Here is a 21,082-nt window from a genome sequence, read left to right as displayed (position 1 = left end):
ACGCCCCAAACTTCAGGCTTCACGGGGCAATGGACGGGACGCGGCAGCAGGAATGCAAGATCCAAGCTCTGGCATCACATGCTCAAAGACGATGATGCCTAGATGTAACAATGAGGCGTTCGGGAAGAGCTTCCATAACCGCCAGGGCATCTTGAAACGCTAATGGTTCGGCCTCGTGAGCTGCCCGCGCTCGGACTAGCCCTGCAGCTGATAAGCCTAGCTTCGTCACTGAAGTGGCTGGAGGTTGCCTGGGTCACCAAGCTCCCATCACTCCAACACTCTCCATCTCTCATACCCCATCCTCCCCACATCTCTTTTTGCTCATAACCCCTTCCCCATACATCCATTCCCTTTGATTCACTTCATTGGGCCATTCCTTCTTCATCACACAGCTATCGTTGGGCTCCGGAAGCTCTATCGTACATCGCCATGAAAGTAGCTACCTCGGCCCTGCTCTTTGGAGCAGCGTCCGCTGCTATCCCGCAGCAGCAGGTCCTTAAGGCTCCTGAGTCCTTCAAGGGCTTTGACACCAGCTCGTGGACAAAGCCGCTGCAGAACCTCGAGGAGAACCTCAAGTCGCTCACTGGCGAGGCACGCGCCATCTGGGATGAAGTCGCCATGATGTTCCCTGAGCAGATGGAGAAGGCCGCCTTCTTCTCCAACCCCAAGCCACACACTCGCAAGCACGACTCTGAGTGGGACTACGTCGTCAAGGGCGCTGACGTGCAGAGTGTCTGGGTTGAGAACGAGAACGGCGAGAAGGAGCGCGAGGTCGATGGCAAGCTTGAGAACTACAGCTTGCGTGCGAAGCACGTCGATCCAAGTGTCCTCGGCGTCGACAAGGTCAAGCAGTACAGCGGTTACCTTGACGATGAGGAGGAGGACAAGCACCTGTTTTACTGTAAGTAGCACCCTGATGGCCACCCATTTGCCCACAGTCACTTATCATCTCTTAGGGTTCTTCGAGTCCCGCAACGACCCCAAGAACGACCCCGTAGTGCTTTGGCTCAACGGCGGACCTGGCTGTTCCTCGCTGACAGGTCTGTTCATGGAGCTTGGCCCCGCTTCCATCACAAAGGACCAGAAGATCAAGCACAACGACTACTCGTGGAACAGCAATGCTTCCGTCATCTTCCTCGACCAGCCCGTCAACGTTGGTTACTCATACTCCGGTGGCTCTGTCAGCAACACAGTTGCCGCTGGCAAGGACGTTTACGCCCTGCTCACACTCTTCTTCAAGCAGTTCCCTGAGTACTCAAAGCAGAGCTTCCACATCTCTGGCGAGTCGTACGCTGGCCACTACATCCCCGTCTTCGCCTCTGAGATTCTGTCTCACAAGAAGCGCAACATCAACCTCCAGTCTGTCCTGATCGGCAACGGTCTCACCGATGGTCTCACCCAATACCCCGAGTACCGCCCTATGGCTTGTGGTGAGGGTGGCTGGCCTGCCGTCTTGGACGAGAGCTCCTGCAGGGCCATGGACAACGCTCTTCCCCGCTGCCTCAGCTTGATTGAGAACTGCTACAACTCCGAGTCTGTCTGGAGCTGTGTGCCTGCTTCCATCTACTGCAACAACGCTATGATCGGACCTTACCAGCGTACTGGTCAGAACGTCTACGATGTTCGCAAGCCTTGCGGCAGCAACAGCCTCTGCTACGATGAGCTTGACTGGATCCAGGGCTTCCTCAACAAGAAGGAGGTTATGAAGGCCGTCGGCGCTGAGGTCAGCAACTACGAGTCTTGTAACTTCGACATCAACCGCAACTTCCTTCTTGGTGGTGACTGGATGAAACCCTTCCACCGAGTCGTTCCCGGTATCCTCAAGGAAATCCCCGTTCTCGTCTACGCTGGTGACGCCGACTACATCTGCAACTGGCTCGGTAACAAGGCCTGGACTGAGGCCCTTGAGTGGCCCGGCCAGAAGGAGTACAAGAAGGCCGAGATGAAGGACTTCAAGATTGACGGTGACGGCAAGAAGGTCGGTGAGGTCAAGTCGAGCGGCAACTTCACCTTCATGAGGCTGCACGCTGGTGGCCACATGGTGCCTTACGACCAGCCTGAAGCTTCTCTCGAGATGGTCAACAGGTGGTTGTCTGGTGACTTCTGGGAGTCGTAGATGCTTTCCTTGACATTTTCCTTAGCATCCAGATTGTAAACTGGTTGTAGGTATAGCGAGCTCTAGGCATGTTTTGGCTAAGATGCACTAAGCATTCCCGTAAGCGCGATTTCTGATAGTCCCGTATAAGCATCAATTTGAAAGAACACACCATGATTCATTGACAACAATTATGCCTAACCTTGTATCGTTGCGTCATTACCCTACAAAGAAGCTCGTTTTGAGAGGCGCATCATTTGAGAACAAGATGTCCAACTTGGCAAAACGGAATACCATGATACAAGGCCAGACCCCGTCTAGGATCCACCGAATTACCCCTCGCCTTACAGAGACTAATCATAGGTAAGAGAGCTCTCAAAGTTAACAAGCACCACAATGTTCCGCTTTGGTCTACGAAAAGGTCGCGCTGGGTGCTGGGAGCTTTTTCGTAATAGGCATGGGTGCTCAGGTGCGGCCAGGGTCTACTTTGGTGTCTCCATCGCGCTCACTCTTCTCTTCCATTCCTTCAACACCACCGTCATCAACACCAATTGAATGCGACTTTGCATCTTCGCGTCAACTTACACAATCGATTGTAATTTCTTGAAATTGAGCGACAATGTTCTTCGCAGGATGCCCTCCGCGTTGCGGCATTCGCAATCTGCCTCCAGCCTGCCCCAGCTTTGGCGAGGGCTGTGCAATCGATGCTGCGGTTCACCTGAATCAATATGCCTCACCTTACGCTTCTGCCCTTTCGGGACGACCGTGACATAATTTTGACAGCATTTACGTCTTTACACTCACACCGTGTAGCTGCCTGCGCGTTTTGGCACGCTGAGACAGAGGCGAGGGTGCGCTGCAACGCGCTCTCGGTCGAAGAATTGAGCCTCCACATAGCAATGCACCTATGTTCCGTCGCGAACGTTAGGATTGAAGAACACCACCCGTAAGGAAGGTTTGATAGTTGCAGCTCGAGCACTTGTTTCTCTTCTGTTTCTCCTTTCTGCTCACACAATTTATCTGTTCGCTTTCTTATGCTTAGGCCTCCAGTGTCACCGCTCTTCAGCTCGTGGAGGCTGATGCTCGTCACCAATGCACTCCGCCACAAAGTCCTCCCCCAACAAATGACTTTGCAGTAACCACATTTCGATTAATGTCAGGCTCAAAGGTAGGTAAATGCGATTTCCTGCTTATGTACTGGCAGAGCCGCATGGATTTTAAATACTACTCACGAGGCTGGGTTTTGCTGCCTTAGCAGATCTCCGCCCTCTTCTCGTTCAGCCTCGTGTGGCGCATACACCTACCACTCTTCGTGGTGCACCCACGGATCCTGAATTTCGACCTCAGCCAACATCCTCGGCGGTACTGTCAATGCGTTTAACCGGAGGTTAAGCCAGACAAAGCTACCACGGCCAACGGCCTTGAGCAGGGCCACAAGCTCCGGCTGAGCTACGGTCATCATGGCCAGCTCGGGTGCCAATCCACAGCCTTCCGGCTCAAATAGAAGCAGTAATTTCTCTGGTCCAGGCCCCGCACGACGCAATTCGTCCTCGTCCTATAGCAGCGATGCCTACGCCCCATCAATACATGGCCTCTTTACCCTCACCCTCCATGGCAACTGTTCAAGATGCCATCATCACCACAGCTCTGCAAGGTTTAAAGTGAACCTTTCTCACAACCCCAACGTCACTACCGACCTTAGATGTCAACGTTGCAATGAGAAATGGCTCGCTATTGGAGGTCGCAATGCTACTCAGCTCTCCTTGCTCTCCATCAATTCCACTAGACCAGATCTTGTGGCGAGTGAGGTCCGGTATTCACTCGTCAACATGGTGCGGACGACGATTCCCTTTGCAACTCTGTCGCCTGTATTAGCTGAGATCGCCGAATTATCCTCTGGACCGTCCCGTCAACAATCCTTGCGCGCCCCTCCAGTCGATGATGCTGAAATCGACGGTTCACCTAGGCACCAGCCAGTTGATTTAGTACGCTCAGCTCAGTTCGAGAATATCACGACCCTGCCACTACAAGGGCCAGAAAACTTCCCAACGGCTCCCTCCGTACAGCCAAGCATTAGCCAGAAGTACGGACTACATACAGAAAAGCACCTCGCCCATCTGAAGGAGAGTCTGGGAATGCGATTTCCTGCGCTTCATCGAGCAAACCTTAGCCGCAGGCTTGGCATCATTAAACAGTCAAAGATATCGGCCAAACGTCGGGGCAAACAGCCCGTCAGAAACCATACGTCGACTGAGAACACGATGAATGCAAGCCAGGTGCTGGATGCGAATGTTCCAGAGCAGCCCCATGAGGGAGATTACCTGCATGAACCACCCAGTCAAGGTCCTGGTTCGGTCGACATTGCGGCTACACCAAGTGATGCTGCAGCCCAATTCCTAGCAATTTTGGCGAATGATTCGACAAACTTGAGTACATTGACTGAGAAAGAGAAGGCCACCTGGGTGCGAGCAAAATATACCGAGTTCAAGAATCGGCACACGAGTTCGAGACGTGTCCCTGTCACGGTGTCTGTAGGGAAATCAATCACGCCAAGTCTTGCTACAGAAGGGCTCCAATATGAGGAAGTCAACTCACTTCGAGGACGCTCTCTCGACCTCTTTGGAATGGGAATTCATTATGGTCATCTCGACGGATACTACCCAGGCTGTGCAAGTTTAAGCGAGAGAATCTCTGAAGCAGAGACGGCTGTCGACGACACCATCACCGTTGCTTCTGGTCCGCGCTACTCTTGGATAGAGCACTCACGGATGGAGCGTTCCGGCTCTCCGCGACCGCTGAGCCTGAATGCTTACACACTACAGCGGGCTCGCCGTAATCGAAACGAGCTGCGGCGCTCCGTGGAATCAGCACTTACAGAAGAAGCAATCAGAAGCACTTCGAGACCCAGATCTCCCGCCACCGATCGATCCTCCCATAGCTAAATGATGCCTACGTCGAAATTATCTGGGACCCATATGACAGTGTCACGGACCCCTCTCGCCAGTCGTTAGGTTAACAGTAAGACGACGATAACACATTGCGTGACCTCGTATACTAACAACGAGACGTCAAGCAAAGCACTACATTTCTGCGTTTCAAGAGCTCTTTCTTATTCGTAGCATCTTACAAGCTCATTGCCAAATTAACCTTCTTTCATGTCGATGTACGAAAGTCATGTCTCCATAGCCCTTCCTTTGCAACACCAATGCACCAATCACTCCTTCCTCTTTCCATACTCCTCATCTTCCACCGACTCCAGCCACTCTACACCTTCTAAACTGTAACGGGTTTGATACTCTACAAGTCAGGCCAACAGCATCAACTCACTGTCTGCATCACTGTTCCAAGTTCAGGGAGGTTCGTACATCTTGACAATCATTATATTTTGAGTTGTACAATATCGTGCCCCCCTCCCCTCCCCCTATCTTTGGGAACTAACAGGACATAGCGCGGGGTGTGTCAAGAGTATAGATATATATGGGGGCTCCTCACGTGCTAGACCCTGAACCACACATTCACAGCCACTCACAGTGCCTGCACATAATCAACCTTACATCATCGCTATCATCGCTACCGTTATCCTACCTACCCTCCTGTCACCTCTACACCCTATTTAGGTCTGCCACCTACGTTTAAGGCGCAACACCTATATATACTTACTACTGTCAGATTCAGCTCCTTCATGCGATTAAAAAGGTATCAAGGTTGGTGTACCAAAGGCATGTGGGATTCAGCCACTGTTGCAGATTATTTATGCGCAAAATCAGGGGGGGGGGGGTGGGCCACGATATTATACAACACTGGAACGCATGCAGCGTAACGTGAGTCGATTCTTCCGCAGAGCCAATTCGATACCCAACGATGGCACTGAAATGACTACTTTCCATCGCGCTTTAGTGCGCCATCCACCTCTGTTCAACGGCGGAGCGGCTGCGACGATGCGAAATCAACAGCAGGAACGTCAATGTGAGGACGATAGTCTGCAGGAGCAGCCGCAGTCCACAGTCAAGGAAAGAAGCATGATGTATCAGAGTATCTCAGTATAGGTATGGGTGACTTTTAGTGTCGGTGGAGGTACGATGCTGACGGTGGTCTGTGGTTCGGTGATTAAGTACGGATAGTCAAAGTGAGAGTGATGGGAAAGTACAGAATCGATGCGTTTGGGTGAGAAGATCGAGGGGAATGTACATACGGGTTGAGTATACTGTACCATGAATTGTGCGCTTTTCTCCATATGTTTATCGTCCCGGAAGTTCAAAGTAGCCTTTGGTTCAAATTTCCAATGTACAAGCACTGCCTTATTTCCCAAGGGTTAAGCCATGCTTCGATTATGGTGTTTTCAACGCTACGTTTAGACATCAAAATGTTCATGTTGTGGGCAGAGCACATCTGCTCAACTGCCGAAAATCGAACTTGTAGCCCCATCGGAATTGTGGAGTTCCTATCCTTGATGACGTACATACATACCCTACAAAATGATTACAGGGATGCACCCTATATGTGAAACTCACAGAAAAAGACAACCTAGGTGGATGCTACGCGATACTTCGATCACACCTAGATCTATTACCGCTTGATGCTAACCTTGAAAGCTTAATGTGACTGCGTGACGGATTCGCGGACTGCTTGGTCGTTGCAAAATAGAGACAATTTCAAATCAGTCTGAAAATATGTCGCACGATACCGCACTGCCGAAAAAGATATATGGTGTTTGTCATGCGGTATTCGGGATTGATGAAGTCCTGGGCTTATGTCCGAGGGTTAGGCCGAGAAGCAGAAAACATGTTGCGTGTAACTGCGACAGAAGCCGAAATATCTATTCAAGACGATAAAAATGTTGTCTTGCGATGGTATAAGTAAGAGCCGTGTGTTCGAGTGGGAAAAGTTTCGTGTTGCTACCAAACGCCCCGTTCACTCATATTACCAATTCGAGATAGCGCCAAATAGGGGACGCTAGTGCGACCCGCGGTAGTGGACCGACTAGATCATAACTTGTATAGTTTTATATCAAAGTTCTTCCCTACCATCTACCTCCAAGACTAAGACAATCTCCTCTACCAAACTATCGAGAATTTCCAATTCCCAACCATTTCGAACCGTACTGTAGCACTCAACAATGGCACCCTTAGAAAAGTCGCCATTTCCCCCAGACAGCGGTTTCGACTTCGTTGGCATCAAAAGCCTACATGATGACATCTACCCAGCCATTGACGTCTCCAAAACCGCAAACCTTCAGCAACCCGGAAAAGTCGTGTTAATCACCGGAGCAGGCCGCGGTATTGGGCGATCCATGGCCATTCAATATGCTCGCGCAAATGTTGCTACCATCATTATCTGTGCAAGAACGACGTCTGAGTTAGACGAAGTCGAATCTGCCGTTCAGAAAGCCAACGCCAGTGTGCGTGTTAGGAAGGAGGCACTCAGTGTGACAGACGGAGCCGCAGTGAAAGATCTAGCAAGAAGAGTAGGAGAAGAGGAAGGATGTCTCGACATTCTGATCAACAATGCCGGTCTCTCACGCCCCTGGGAGCCCATCGGCGACACCGATCCAGAAGACTACTGGCAAGTCCTCGAAGTCAACCTCAAAGGCCCATTGCTGCTTCTTCACGCATTCCTACCTCTGTTGGTCAAAACCGCCGAGACGCACAACTCGCACGTCAATGTCATCAACGTCACTTCGATCGGCGCCGTCACAGTCGTGCCGGGCGGCAGCTCATACGCGCTTGCGAAGCTAGCGCTGCAGCGAATGAGCGAGTTTGTCGGATTGGAGTATGGGGGAAAGGGGGTTAACGTTGTGGGTATGCATCCTGGTGCTGTGGTGACGAAGCTGGCGAACGAAATCAAGGAGATCAAAGATTGTGAGTTCCATACATACGGTGGATCGTGACAGAAGAGGTGCTTACTTGTACAGATTTGACCGATACACCAGAGCTGTGTGGTGGGTTTGTTGTGTGGTTGAGTAGTCAAGAGAGAGGCTGGTTGAATGGGAGGTATGTTGAAGAGCGCGATAATTTGATATTGTGCAAATCTGACTTTTCTATAGGTACGTGAGTGCCACGTGGGATGTTGATGCTTTGGAGGGGATGAAGGAGGATATTGTGGAATGTGACAAGCTGAAGGTGAAGTTGATCGTCTAAGGTACGGCCTGAAATATAAATTGGACATAATCTAGCCTCAAGCCAAGTTTTGGAGCGCCTTGGGCACTCTATCTCGTTGAATCGGGAACTTCGCTTGCAAGAAATTAATCTTGGCGGTCCTTCTACTTTAAATGGTAGTAGATTGAGACTTTAATCGAGGCGCTGTGATTCTCACGCTTTTAGTCTGTTTACGTTTCAAGCCTCCTTGACAGCCTAAGGGATCACAATAAAGAAGATCGGCTCTGTTGGCTCGACACCTATGGCGCGCAGATCCATCTAGCAAGTCGATATCTTTTCCTTTGGGGCGAAGAGATTAGGCTACGTTGATTGTTGCAGTAAATGCAATAAGTGAAGGTGTAACTGCGCAGGGCAGTAAGTCAGGGGTAACCGCGTGAAGCAGTAAAATCGGTATATATTGTTGTTCTTCTTGTTCAGTGTTCTGTCTCTCTCACCGGGCCATCAGGGTCTGTTTACATGACGTATCTGTCGTGCAGCTAGAAAGTGCTGTTGGAACAGGCAAGAGCACTGCACCAGCACACGTGGCAGACATGACCTCTTCACTCCATAAACCGTCACATTGATGAAGCTGAAGAAGAGGACTCTTCAGTACGGTTTGCCGTGGCAGAAGCTTGGCCCTCTGCGATCGTGTTTTTCGAGATATGCATACTCTTTTAGGTCTAGCTTGCTGCCTAAACCAGCTCTAGCTTGAGCCCCAAGAACGACGACCTCATTCGTAAACGCAAGACCGAGATCTCCAGACCCTACTATCTGCATTGGATCTGTAAAAGAATCTCTATTCGAGGGATATGACGGATTTGCCGGACGTGGCACGACATGTCTGAGCACACGTCTAACCAAGCTGCCATCGGCGGCTACTTCGCTGCGCAGGCGCTGATGCAGCCGGAGGAGTACAAAGGGCAGGCAGTGTCGATTGCAGGGGACGAGTTGAAGTTTGAGCAAGCTAATGGTATCTTCAAAGAGAAGATGGGTGGTAGCATACCGACGACATTTGGGTGTGTTGTATAGAATCCGGTTAGGTATGTGAAGTATGCATTGATTTCAATCTTCCTTTGACCTCACACCTTCCCCTCCAGCCTCACCACATCCCTCCCCTATGCATCTACATGCATATCACTCACTTCGACTCCACCGAGTCCACAACCGTGACATACACAACCACCGCAAACGCCACACCCGCAACAACACACACCGGTGTCCCGATCAAGCACGCAAGCCGGCGTTTTCTTTGTGCCCTCACTGCTACCATCATCTCCACCCCTTGTCCTTCTTCATCAGTATCACCGCTTCCAGTTCCGTTCATATTTCTACCACAATCAATCCTCCTCCTTTCCTCCGGCCGTACCGCTGCTGCACTTCGTGTAGGCATCATTTGGTAGCTCTCAACATGGATAGGGAACAACCAGCGGCCGACGCGCTCCTGGATGGTTGGTGGACGGGGTGGGAGGTGTGTGGGGAATGTAGTTGTAGACGCCTGTTGTGATGTCGTGTGAGTTTGGGAAGCGCTCATGTTGATCTTGGTGGTGTGGGCCCGGATTTGAGAATGCGATGGGAAAAGAAGGAGATATTCATATAGGTTTCTGTAATGTTTGCTGCTTGCGCGGCACAAAGAGACGGCTCATGTGTTCGCAACATTCGCTTCACATGGCATCACACACCGACCACATCTCGAATCGCCGCTCAATCGAATCAAGTCATTGCTTTTTCATTATTCAACCTTTCAATACCAACATATTCAGAAGCTACCAGTCTCTAGAAGATATCCTCCAACCCATGCTGATCCCAGCTCGTCTCCCCCTTCGCAACGCTATCCCTAACTTTCCAATACTGATGATTGAACTCCCAGTACTCCTCGCCAGTCGTCGCATCCCTCGTCTTGGAAAACCACTTCGGCACAAACTCCTCGCCCTTCTCTTCCCTCCTCCTTCTTGTTGCTCTCTGCTTTTCCTCAACGCGATTCTTTTCCGTGGCCGCAAAATCATACGCGCCGTCCTCCATGGCCCTCTGATCAGGACGGAGACGTGTGTCGGTGGGTGCGACGACGGGGCGTAGTTTGTCGTTGATGTCGTTGAGCGTCACGACGAAGGGCGTGAGATTGAACGGGATACCTGTGGGACGTTCATGCGCCTGCCAGACAAGGAACGCTTTGTTGTCGTCGTGTTTGCTCGCCTTGCCGCCCTTGTCGATATCTGCGTCTTCAAACCCGGGCGTGAAGCGTGCGTAGATCTTGTCGTTCCATCGTCCACCAATGGACCAGCGGACGCGGCCATCTGCGCCAAGCACCTTGCCGACGACTTGGTACGCAGAGCTAGCTTTCCAGCCGCGCGCTTTGAAGTCGAGTTGGCACACTTCGCCGGTGGTCCAGTTTTTGATCTCCATGGGCCCGTAGTTGTCGACCACGGGGTTGCCCGTGATGATGCCGATGACGGAGGATGTGACTTTCTTCCAGGTGTAAAGTTCTTCCTTCCCACCGGTTGCGACGGGGCGGAGGCGTAGGAACCAGGTGCCGAGCGGGTTGATGTCGAAGGATTTGCCATAGAACTTGGACTTGACGGCGGACTCACCGTAGTAGTCCCATTTTGCTGCTTCGGCATATGCAGCACCGACGGGTGGGTGGTGGCTGACTTGTTCAATAAAGAAGCGGAAGCCCTTGTCGGGCCTGGCGTACTCGAAGGATTCACCGAGGAGAGGGTTGAAGGGTTTTGCGACACGACCGATGGTTGAAGCGTACTCAGAGGCAGCGAAGGCAGCAACATAGAGCATGCGTTCGCTGGAGTCTTCGCGCTCGGCGGCAACATCCAGGAGGTCGGTGTATTCCATGTCTTCAGCGCAACGTTGCAGCAGAGAAGTGGGCTCATTGAAGGACACAGGCAAAGTCATCTTCGTCATGTCCTTACCAATCATAGATTTGAGGATGCCCTGCACATGGTCAGCGATCTGATAGGTAGGTTGTGGTGATTTAAACTTACCCAGAGCGAGATTTTGGGTCTATCGTCGGCATCCATGGCAAGCTTCTTTCGCGGCCCATCCTCGTAACCCTTGAACCCTGTGGCGATCTCTGCATGTTTCTGTTCGAAGATGTCACCAATAGCGCCAGCAGCAGGTGCTTCAGATGGTTTCCTCTCTTCACTCTGGTGCAGCCCAGGCATCTCAATAACCTCGACCTCACCAGCACCCACAGCATCAAAGAATTCCTCGTCGTCTTCCGACTCATCATCCGAGATGTCTGCTGCAAGGTCGGCAAGAGTGGCTTTCCTCTTGATCTGACCCGAGAACCTTGGCTTTGACCGGGCTAGGTCCTCTTGTTGTGCTTCATTCTCAGGTGCTTCGACAAACTCATCAACATCCTTGGCGGCAGGTCCGGGACCTTCGTACTCTTCGAGGGCCTCTCGCAACGCTTTCTTCGTCTTGCGTCGTTTCTCCTCGGATTCGCCAATCTTCTGTTCGAGCTCCTCTTGCTCCCGCGCGACCTTCGCCATACTATCCTCCCACATACGGCGCACATTTGCCTCACGATCGAGGCGGTACTGCCAGTAGGCGTCGCGGTCCCTCGATATGCGTAGCAGATCTCCGATCAACCCCTTGAGATTGCCAATGGCGGACTCGTAAGAGGCCAAGGCTTGTAGCATGGCAGGGTCGGCAATTTGCATCGTGGGATTTTTCGCTTTCTCTGCCTGTAAAGCAGAAGAGACTGAAGTCAGCAGGTCGAGTTGCAGCTTTGCAGATTGAGCCGTGATGTTGAACGCGTCCTTGTTGTGCGGTTTTACCTCGTGGCTGCTGTCATCGTCGTGGAAATCATCGTCGTCATCATCGTCAACTGTGGGAGCACCTAGGTGGCTAGCATATCTGCCCAACTCAGGCGCACCCAAACTGGGTTCATATGCGCTCCCAGGGTCTTCTGTGTACGAGACAGCGGAGCGCGAAGACGTGTCGAGGCTGGTGAGTGGCACACCAAGGTTGTTGGAGGATGGAGGAGCCAGGTTCCTCGACCCCGTCATTCTTGAGCTGCTAAGACTGGACGAGTCACCCTCCTTAGAGAGCAGCTCAACCTTAGCCTGCTTCAGCGCTTCCTGGTCTTGCGTTGCACGCTTCTCCTCCTCGCGGGCCTCGTCCTTGGCCCACTGGATGGCGTTGTTCAGAGCCCAGTACCAGCGCTTTGCCTCAACTTGGTGATTAGCCTTCAAGTGATACTTGACTGAGGATTTGCCCTGAATCTCGAAGCGCTGCTTGTCCTGCGGGTCCATGTAGAGCTTGCCAATGCGCATGTTGATGGCGCCACGGCACGCAGAACCGGTATCATCTTCCAAAGTTAGCTCACAAGCAGGATTCTTTATCGCAAGAACTTACCCTGGTGCTTGTAGTAGCTGAGAACGCCATCTTCCAGCACGAACCACCGCAACTTGTAGCCGCTTGTGTAGTTGGTCCACTTCTTAAGGTAGCCCTTCATTTCACGCGACTCCTTGGAGCCCACGCCACCTTCGGCAGGAGCCCCAGGTTGCGCTTGACCGGCAAGAATTGTCTTCTCTTGAATGCCTCGCTGAGCAGCAGCGGCAGCAGGCGAGCGTTTCAGAATAGCACGTGTGCGGTCATCCTTGGTGTAATCCTGCGGAAGCTTGCCCTTGCGGTCACGGCGAAAAGGGTCTGCGCCGTTCAGCAATAGCAGCTGAGCCAGCTTCACATCCTTGTTCTTGGCTGCTTGGTGCAGGAGCGTGCCTCCTGCATCGATGACAACTGGGTCCGTTGCAATCTCTCCACCATTGACATCCAGCGTGCGCTGTACGCGCGCATCTTGCAGCACTGATTCCAATGTATCAAAGTCTCCAGCACCCACCAGCTGCTGTATCCTCTTCACGTTGGTATCGATGAAGATGGAGCGGGCCAGCTGCAGCTGCTGGAAGATGTCAGGCGTGCGGGCGAGGTCCAGAGGAGCCTGGCCGTTGTGGTTGGTGATGGAGTCGTTGATGCCCGGCTGGTCGAGCAGGAGTCGCACTACCGGAGCGCGACCCAGCGTGGCTGCGAGATGGAGAGGCGTGTTGCCGTCGCGGTCGCGGCCATTGACATCAATGGGCGAGTCTGGCGTGGCCGTCGCGTTGGACAGCACGAACTCAACGACGGGGAGCTCGGCGCACTGGATAGCTAGATGCAGGATTGAAGTGCCCTCAGTGCGCGCAGTGGGCAGCTGGAGCGAAGTCCTGCCTCCCTCGCTGTCGCCCGGCGCCGACTGTTCGCGGATGGCCCGCAAGATGGCTGCCGTGTCGCCGTTGCGCAGAGACTCGAAGACGCGGAACAGCTTGACCGACTGCTCAATCGACCCACCTTTGATCGTGGGCGATGTCGGGGATGCGGGCTGCTGGCTGCTGCTGCTGCTGCTGCTGCCCTCGCTGGGGCCGCCCGCTGTCGACATGGTGGCCGGCAGATTCGGGGGCAGCTTCTTGGAGAGACTGCGCTGGTGGCCCGTTACTGGCGAGCTCAGCGACGCTTGCGACGAGTTGGGCGGCGAGTTGTTGGCCGTGTTCGTGGTGCTGCCTTCTGCAGGTGTCGATGATCCTCCTTCCGTCTTCGAGGTCACCCTACTCAGCATGTGCTTGACGCTCTGCGACTTGGAACGCTTGTGTCTACAGGTAAACGTCAGTCTCAGCCAGAGCCTGACATGTGCATGTCCCCCCACCGTCGCACAGCACGCGGGCTTTGGGGCACTCACCCTTCCATGGTGGCTGTGATTGGGCACGGCGGGCGCCCGTTGCCGGCCAAGAAGCACGGCCTGGTTAAATGTGGAGGATAGAGGGGTAGACGGTGTGGAGGTTCCTAGGTGTGCACGACGAAAGGCATAGTATGTCGCTGATTCTCCAGTCGAGCGAGGCGCTAGATCTTTGTTTGCTTCACGTTCACAGCTCGCACTTGTTCAGTAGCAGCGGGGCTTCAGTCCAACCCCTGACGTAGATAGCTTTGGGATTCCCGTGTCTCGGGCCTATCACAGAGTTTCCTTCTCCCGCTCTAGCAACGGGTTGGATATCGCGCACGTGCGCGGTTGCTCCCAGTGTGCAGCACAGCCTTGCGCTCGGCCCCTCAGCGACAGTTCGTCGAGAGACTGACTGCTGTGTAGAAAACATTAGCATGGCAACGAAACGTGTCGAGCACGTGCGTCTGCTATGCTTGGTACAAGCCTGCCCAAGTAACAGTTTTTCGGGTACCGACTCTGCAGAACCTGGACTTTGTCCATGCGTAACATGGACAAAGTCCAGGTTCGGCAATGTACAGAACTTCATGATTGCAACAACGGTGGCCGAGCAAGGGCTATTGTAGGAACGCAGGGCTGCAAAGAGGACGGTTTCGTATGAACTGTTAGTAGACGTAAAGACATTGCCAAGATCGATCTGGTGGAAGAAGTGACCGTATACCACCGAGTGCTGTGGATTACTTCCAAATCACAACTCCTAGTGGTTTAAAAGCGGTCAAACACAAGCATCACAACAGCAGAGGAGAAATAGATATTATGGCGTCTTTTTGACTGTCATGAACTTTTGGTCATTCTTTCGTCTAGCATGGCCGTGATGGTTGTCTAGCCAAACAATTCTCGTGCCTAGCTAAGCCCGGGTATATGCATCCCTCCACATCGCGCAATCCAAAACTAGTCTAGTAGAAGAAACCGAGGATCTTGCCAGCAACGTGCTTGCGGCGGGCCTCCTCGTGGTCCATAATACCGGCGGAGGTGGTCAGGACGATGTAACCGAATTGACGCGAGGGCAGGAGCTTGACGACCCACTTCTCCATATCGCGGAGCTGGACGTTGTAACGGGGAGAGATGACACCGGTCTTGTTGATGCGGCCGTTAAGCTGGATAACGATCTTGCCGTTGCGGTGGTCATCGACCTCCTCGAACTCGCCAATGTAGCCTGACACAAACGTTAGCTTTGTGAAGATCTGGTATGTTGCGCAAAATTAAACATCGGACATCATGGAAGGGTTCCGAGGATGTGTAAGTTCTCCGCAGTTGATATACCGGACACTTAAAGCCCAAAGACCGTAGAGAAGACATGATCATTGGGAAGTTATCAGCCCGGAGAGGGGGTAGAGAACCAGATGTATGCGCAACAGAGGGAGTTCGACGTACCGTGACGCTGCATGACGGTCAAGAACTTGACAATGACCTTGGAGGAAGGGCGGATCATGACCTGGCGCTTGCCGGCCTTCTCGGCGTTGTTGATGGCGTTGAGCGCATCGTTGAGGACGGAGGTCTTGACCATTTTGGCGGTTTATCGAAGATTCTCAATGGCGAGGGGCGACTGAGGTATCTGCGCAGAAATTGTGGTTAGCCTCCAGATGCCAGAGCATGGAGAGTGCCCTCAGCCAGCAGCTTTGGAGGGTTCTTCAGCTCTTGTCGCAGAGGGGAGCAGTGTCAGGCTTATCCTTTCGGACAGGCGCGATTGCTTCCCCTGGCTCTCTGAAGGGCACTCATCGGAACAAACAAAACATACCTCGTGAGGATGCGGATGGGATAGCGAAAGATGTGCGTAACCAGCGGTGGAAAAGTTCGATGTGGGTGCAATTTCGCGCTCGGCTAGCGAGTGGGCTTGGCGTGGACTGTGCGCCGAGGGTCGTTCTTTCCGCGGTGGAGCCTTGCTCCTTCCACCTCGACCCTGAGCTTTGAACATCACCATCACTGCGTACAGAGAGCATCAAATCCATAAGTACAGTAAATCGCTCCTATGCGTTATGTATGCGACACACTAGCGACATTCGATTCGATGTTTGCCATCATAGACACACCCTCACGTGCTCCCGCGAGTCCGCAACGTCCTTAGTCATGACGTGCTATCTCTCGCTTTTGCCTCCCAATACCTTTCACGAGCATCCTGTTTCCTAGCGTCAAGTCTTTCCTCTGCATCATGAGGGAGTACACCATGTCTGAAGCTTGCTGTACCTGCGCTACATTGCTGTCATCTATTCCTCCGACCTACGATGAGAAGACCGAAAAGCCAACACAGTTCGAGCGCCGGCTTGACTGTTGCGGTCGCGCCATATGCGCGCGCTGCTTGACTGACAACCCTCGATTCGCAAACTATTGCCCCTTCTGCCAGATATCGACCGGTCCCTCCCCATTGCCAGCGCAAGGTCTACGCGATCCTCCTACGTATTCGCCACACGTCGACGAGAAAGTGGACGACGATCTACCGCCTTACACAGCACACAATGCTCCACAGCTACCGCTAGAGAAAGCCGCAAGCACAGAGAATTCACTCGATGTCCTACACTTCGTCGACCAGAACCACGACTCGATAGCATCGTTATCCCTCGCCTATGGTGTACCTCCAGATGTCTTGCGCCGGACGAACAAGATGTTTGCAGACCATTTGTTAGCGGCGCGCAGGACAGTACTGATACCAGGAGAGTACTACAAGGGTGGAGTCAGTCTCAGCCCTCGGCCGCTGGAAGGTGAAGAGGAGGAGATCAAGAAGATCAAGCTAAGGAAGTTCATGGTAGGATGCAAGGTTGCCGAGTAGGTGCTGTTGTTGCACACCATGTGCACGAATAAAAGAGGTTATAGAAGGCTGACCGATGCGCAGATATGACGTCGCCGTTCTATACCTCGAGCAAGCGGGCTTCAACCTCGAGAATGCCATGACCGCGTTCAGAGCCGACGAGAAGTGGGAGAAGGATCACCCTCTACAAGCTGCGAAGAAGGGCAAGGCACCTGCTCTGCAGAGCTCTGGGAAGCAAAGATGGTTCGGCGGGAGTGGCGGCGGCATCACTGGTCAACTCTAGAGGCGCTAGTTGATCGCTGTATTTTGCCATTCCAGGGGCGGCAATACGGGCGTTCGGCTGAGTTCCGGTCTATTGTTTGTTGGCTCCATTGCAGTGCGAGCATTTGGAGCATTTACGGCGTTACTGATAATATAGGTAGACACTTATACACAGTTTCGAAGCTCGAGTAAACGTTGGTCATATTATACCTTTCAATCTGCTCAACAACTTCCAGTGGCCCAGACAGAGCTTCTGCACTGCACTGTTTGCTTCTGATCGATTTCTGGTGTTGCATTTTGGTACGTATCTTGCAATTTGTTTTTCAGCCAATCGTTACGCGGCGTCACCAAGGGCCCACACATCACTAAGCGCCGAACTGCACGCCCCTGCTCACATGCCTCGAAGCGCTGTCCATGCATTCATTAGTTTCAGAAGCTCGACAATGCTCACAGACAGGCGTTTCTTCGCTTTCATTCGTCAAGTTTGTGTGCGCCCTTCACATTTATAGCCATTTGCATCCTAGCTTGTGCTACGAGCGGAGCGACACGACAGTCACGGTGCTTAACTGCACGTCAAAAAACGATTACATGAACGAATCGCAGGCCCTTTTTCAGGCCTTCAAGATATAATACTGCTAAATGGCTCCATCCGGCAAGATCAGCTGCAACTCACACACCAAAACCTCCCTTCTTGGTGCCGACATGCGTCTACGCGCTGAAGAGTACAGCGTCGCCAACCGCAGAGCCTCGACCAAAGGTAAGCGGCAACGCAAATGAGCGTCGACTCTGTACCTCAGTATAGCTATTTTGGGGCTTGACATGCCTGCATGGGGTATTGATGAGCTTGAAACAACGACTGAGACCACCTCGTTTTAAAGCATGGTCGACCCCCCTCAAATCACCAATATTCAGGCACACAAAGGCAACTTCTATTCTCGTCATCCATTCATTTCAAGGGTCAGGCACTCCTATACAAACAATTACTATATCTTGTTTATTACATACCGGCGTTGTCGCCATCTGCCAGCGTCCACGGAACCACCTCCACGATCACAAGAGACATAATCGTAAACCCGACAAAATGAAGATCAACCCAGCGCCCCTCCACCTCGCGCAAACCATCCTCACAGCCCTCGTCATCGTATTCAGTATCGCCATCCTCGGCACAAGCGCACACACTCTCCATGTCTTCAACAAGCAGCAAACCTCCAATCCCTGGTGGCTCCCCATGTGGCCGCAGCACTTCGACATCCACGGGACAAAAGCGCTGCTCGCTTCATCAGTGATTGCGCTCGTGCTATCCAGCGCATTTCTCATCGCAGCCTTCATCCCTAGTGTACGATCCTCCAATATCCAATCACTTCAGCAAGAGGAAGAGGAAGAGGGATAAAAGCTGACAAGTAACAGTTGCAACTGAAGCAGAAACACACTCTCCGCGCCGCTCTTTCGCTGGCTACTATTCTACCGAGTCTCCTCCTTACCCTCATCTCCGTCATCTGGAGCCACATCCTGAACCGCCAGACCCCAGACATCGACACCATCCAGACCTGGGCGTGCAAGTACCAGCACTCGTCCCCACTTAAACAAGACCTGTCCCTGCAGTCCAACATGGGCAATAGCAACTTCGGATCGATCTGTAGAGAGAGCAGATTTGCGCTGTACGGCACGCTGATTACGTTTTTGTTGCTGGGGTTCAGCATGGTGCTTAGCTTTTTGTGCTGGGGTGCTGATAAGTACGCGGCGAGGCAGGCGAAGAAGAATGGTGGGGTCGATGGAGAGGGGAGTGTTGCAGAGCTTTCATACGTTCCTAAGGCGTATGCACCGTGAGTGCTGTAAGAGTCTCGTTTCTAGGCAGAGATTGGCCGTCGTTACTTGCAGATAACCGGACAAGGGTTCCGCTATTGAATTGACTCAAACTTTGGGGATTTATTGAGAGGCGTTTGGCGCAAGGAATCCTGTACGCAGGATCTGAATGAGTATTGGTACTGTCTTGTGTAAATGCATCTTATGTCGTGCTCCTTTGATCTGGTGGTGCGTCGTATATAAGGTTGTCCTTGTATCCATGTGAACGTTCTCAGGGCTTGAGTATACGAAAGAAATAGTGGATCAGGGATAGGGCGAGCTTTCTCTCACCAGATCCCACTTGTACATTGAATGTCTCTCTCATCAATGTTCATATACTTGTGAGCGATTAGTTCCTCTCAAACGATTTATTCAGACCTCGGAATGCTCTGCACGCACCACCAGCACTAAGAAACGATCCTCAGCCAACAGCATCGATGGTATCGTGAGCAGCGTTCATATTCTGAACCGCTATTATTAGACAACGAGAGTCTGACTGCACTATAGCTCCATTGGGTACGTTGTCTGACGCTAGCAGGGCGTTAGCTCTACTGCTGAGTTATTCGCGTAAGATAGAAAGCTAATCACATCCTGTAAAGACACTTACAAGTATTCACGAACTAGGGTTGAAGGTATGGTAGTGAAAATTTATCATGCTGAATCAAGGCTCATTATACACAAAAACCCAGTCAGAGACTTGAGCCGTGTCAATTACCGCCCCACGGGCACCTTAATGCGAATCTCCGAGTCCTCATGAATCAATACATCAGACACTCAAGCAGCGAACCGCAGACCGCGAGACGCTTACTTGAGCTGACTACGAACAGCACCAGGGACGAACTTGGCAGTGTGAGTGTCAGTGAAGAAGTTGGCTGGGTTAGCAACAATCTGGCGGACGTGGAAGTTGTCACCAGTGTCGACGCCATTGGCGAGAATGCCGGTCTTGAAGGGGCCAGTCAGGCAGCCTGTGGAGATGCGACGCTCATCAGGACCCTTGGGGTTGGGGAGGGCAATGCGAGGAGGTCCGGCGCGGCCCTTGGGGGCCTCGTGGATGTGCGTTGAGGTTAGGGCCAGGGACTGGTACTCGCCGGTCACGCCGGAGAGTGTGATGTTCTGATATATATGTTAGTCTGAAATGTGGTAAGATGGAAGGGGAAGGAAGGCTTACGTAGCAGATGGTGTTGTCAGCAATGTTGATGCCGTACTTGAATAGACCCCTGGCGCCGGGCTCGCCGGGTGTGGGAATCTGGGTGGTGTTGATGACCTGGTCTGGTGTGGCCTTGACAATGTACTCGGCATCGAAGTAGAAGGCCTTCTCATTCTTCTTCCACTCGTTATCCTTCTGGTTCCACTCGTTGTCGAGGTCCTTCTTGCAGTCGCTGATTTTCTTGTCGGTGTACTTGTTGTTGGGCTCAGCAGTAGGAGCGGCGACGGCAAGAGCCGCAGTCAGAAGAGTGACGAAAGCAGATGCGGAGAAGTGCATCTTGAATGTGTGTTGTGTATGTGGTAGTGATCGTTGGAGGTGAGAGTTGTAGTGGCTGATGATGAGAACTCTTGGGAGGTACTTCTGCCCTCATTTATAACATCGCGGGTCCCCTCTACATGTTCCATAAGATTCTAACTTGCTCGAGCAGTAAGGAGTGCCATTACGTTGGTGTACCACGGGATGGGTTGGGCAAAAGTCGTAGGGTCTTGGTGTTGGTGTTTAGTGCCTTAGTGAGATTCGAGCGGCTTTGGAGCCAAGACTGCTACTTGTGAATTTTATTGAGGCTCACATTAGTAGGACGTAGTAAGCACTACAGCACGGCGATTGCCTTGAGGGAGTGCCCAATGGGTGTGAAGTGAGTCTTGGGAGACCGTCCCGCTGTCAAGCTGCCCAGACATACGATCTCCATACCCACATGTGTAGCCAATGGGAGGATATCAGGGACCGACTCTTGAACTTCCGGCGAATGACAACGATGGACTGCGGGCCAAAAATACGATTGCTTGGCATTAGATGCAGACGTACCATTCCTCCTGGGTAGCAAGACTACTGAGTTTGTGTTCCTTTAAACCGTGATTGCCTCCTAATATATCGCCTAGATGACTTGGTACGGATGGTCTGGTTTCCGTAGCGCCTACTGCCCAGAAGCGGGAGGCCCCAACCTACATCGAGTTCGAAATCGGACAAGCGTGAGAGCGTCGTTACCGCATTCGGCCTTGACGTGAAGGTCGATGTGGCTGTGTGGGGCGGAAGTGAGGTGGAG

General features: G+C 52.4%; 9 protein-coding genes across 9 annotated transcripts; 5 read left to right on the top strand and 4 right to left on the bottom strand.

The window, feature by feature from the left end:
- Positions 1–429: 429 nt before the first annotated feature.
- Positions 430–2,116, top strand: BU25DRAFT_352180 (carboxypeptidase Y-like protein A; the record flags this gene model as incomplete). Its single annotated transcript, XM_033703393.1, has 2 exons — positions 430–901; positions 957–2,116. 2 exons carry the CDS (start codon positions 430–432, stop codon positions 2,114–2,116), a joined length of 1,632 nt encoding a protein of 543 aa, XP_033556746.1.
- Positions 2,117–3,279: 1,163 nt separating this feature from the next.
- Positions 3,280–5,305, top strand: BU25DRAFT_210871 (uncharacterized protein). Its single transcript, XM_033701197.1, has one exon. It carries the CDS (start codon positions 3,556–3,558, stop codon positions 5,035–5,037), a length of 1,482 nt encoding a protein of 493 aa, XP_033556745.1. The 5' UTR covers positions 3,280–3,555; the 3' UTR covers positions 5,038–5,305.
- A 1,906-nt stretch (positions 5,306–7,211) lies between these two features.
- On the top strand, positions 7,212–8,232 carry BU25DRAFT_352114 (putative oxidoreductase ucpA; the record flags this gene model as incomplete). Its single annotated transcript, XM_033703389.1, has 3 exons — positions 7,212–7,953; positions 8,007–8,085; positions 8,139–8,232. 3 exons carry the CDS (start codon positions 7,212–7,214, stop codon positions 8,230–8,232), a joined length of 915 nt encoding a protein of 304 aa, XP_033556744.1.
- Positions 8,233–8,835: 603 nt separating this feature from the next.
- BU25DRAFT_452066 (uncharacterized protein) lies at positions 8,836–9,760 on the bottom strand (the record flags this gene model as incomplete). Its single annotated transcript, XM_033709780.1, has 2 exons — positions 8,836–9,193; positions 9,372–9,760. The coding sequence occupies 2 exons, from the start codon at positions 9,758–9,760 to the stop codon at positions 8,836–8,838; spliced, it is 747 nt and encodes a 248-aa protein (XP_033556743.1).
- A 190-nt stretch (positions 9,761–9,950) lies between these two features.
- Positions 9,951–14,134, bottom strand: BU25DRAFT_495068 (oxysterol binding protein 1). Its single transcript, XM_033711824.1, has 4 exons — positions 13,952–14,134; positions 12,598–13,865; positions 11,220–12,550; positions 9,951–11,169 (listed from the first exon to the last, which is right to left on the bottom strand). The coding sequence occupies exons 1-4, from the start codon at positions 13,957–13,959 to the stop codon at positions 10,003–10,005; spliced, it is 3,774 nt and encodes a 1,257-aa protein (XP_033556742.1). The 5' UTR covers positions 13,960–14,134; the 3' UTR covers positions 9,951–10,002.
- A 612-nt stretch (positions 14,135–14,746) lies between these two features.
- BU25DRAFT_415265 (ribosomal protein S8) lies at positions 14,747–15,544 on the bottom strand. Its single transcript, XM_033707499.1, has 2 exons — positions 15,362–15,544; positions 14,747–15,143 (listed from the first exon to the last, which is right to left on the bottom strand). Exons 1-2 carry the CDS (start codon positions 15,492–15,494, stop codon positions 14,884–14,886), a joined length of 393 nt encoding a protein of 130 aa, XP_033556741.1. The 5' UTR covers positions 15,495–15,544; the 3' UTR covers positions 14,747–14,883.
- Positions 15,545–16,151: 607 nt separating this feature from the next.
- Positions 16,152–17,013, top strand: BU25DRAFT_434856 (uncharacterized protein; the record flags this gene model as incomplete). Its single annotated transcript, XM_033708878.1, has 2 exons — positions 16,152–16,747; positions 16,815–17,013. The coding sequence occupies 2 exons, from the start codon at positions 16,152–16,154 to the stop codon at positions 17,011–17,013; spliced, it is 795 nt and encodes a 264-aa protein (XP_033556740.1).
- A 1,059-nt stretch (positions 17,014–18,072) lies between these two features.
- BU25DRAFT_352073 (uncharacterized protein) lies at positions 18,073–18,818 on the top strand (the record flags this gene model as incomplete). The annotated part of the gene is made up of 2 exons (XM_033703386.1): positions 18,073–18,327; positions 18,399–18,818. The coding sequence occupies 2 exons, from the start codon at positions 18,073–18,075 to the stop codon at positions 18,816–18,818; spliced, it is 675 nt and encodes a 224-aa protein (XP_033556739.1).
- An 819-nt stretch (positions 18,819–19,637) lies between these two features.
- BU25DRAFT_434854 (uncharacterized protein) lies at positions 19,638–20,316 on the bottom strand (the record flags this gene model as incomplete). The annotated part of the gene is made up of 2 exons (XM_033708877.1): positions 19,638–19,946; positions 20,002–20,316. 2 exons carry the CDS (start codon positions 20,314–20,316, stop codon positions 19,638–19,640), a joined length of 624 nt encoding a protein of 207 aa, XP_033556738.1.
- Between the last annotated feature and the right edge of the window lie 766 nt (positions 20,317–21,082).

This window comes from Macroventuria anomochaeta (genome assembly GCF_010093625.1).
Source record: "Macroventuria anomochaeta strain CBS 525.71 unplaced genomic scaffold BU25scaffold_44, whole genome shotgun sequence".
In the NCBI taxonomy this organism is placed as follows: domain Eukaryota; kingdom Fungi; phylum Ascomycota; class Dothideomycetes; order Pleosporales; family Didymellaceae; genus Macroventuria; species Macroventuria anomochaeta.
Note: the sequence above shows the minus strand (reverse complement) of the source record. Positions and strands in the feature narration are given on the sequence as shown.

Bases quoted from the DNA above. Each gene is read 5' to 3' on its own strand.
- BU25DRAFT_415265 (XM_033707499.1), bottom strand. From the start codon at position 15,494: ATGGTCAAGACCTCCGTCCTCAACGATGCGCTCAACGCCATCAACAAC. The intron at 15,144-15,361 runs GTACGTCGAACT...CGTTTGTGTCAG, and splicing joins GACCGTCATGCAGCGTCACG to GCTACATTGGCGAGTTCGAG.
- BU25DRAFT_495068 (XM_033711824.1), bottom strand. The intron at 12,551-12,597 runs GTAAGTTCTTGC...TAACTTTGGAAG, and splicing joins CAGCTACTACAAGCACCAGG to ATGATACCGGTTCTGCGTGC. The intron at 11,170-11,219 runs GTAAGTTTAAAT...GACCATGTGCAG, and splicing joins GACCCAAAATCTCGCTCTGG to GGCATCCTCAAATCTATGAT.
- BU25DRAFT_210871 (XM_033701197.1), top strand. From the start codon at position 3,556: ATGGCCAGCTCGGGTGCCAATCCACAGCCTTCCGGCTCAAATAGAAGC.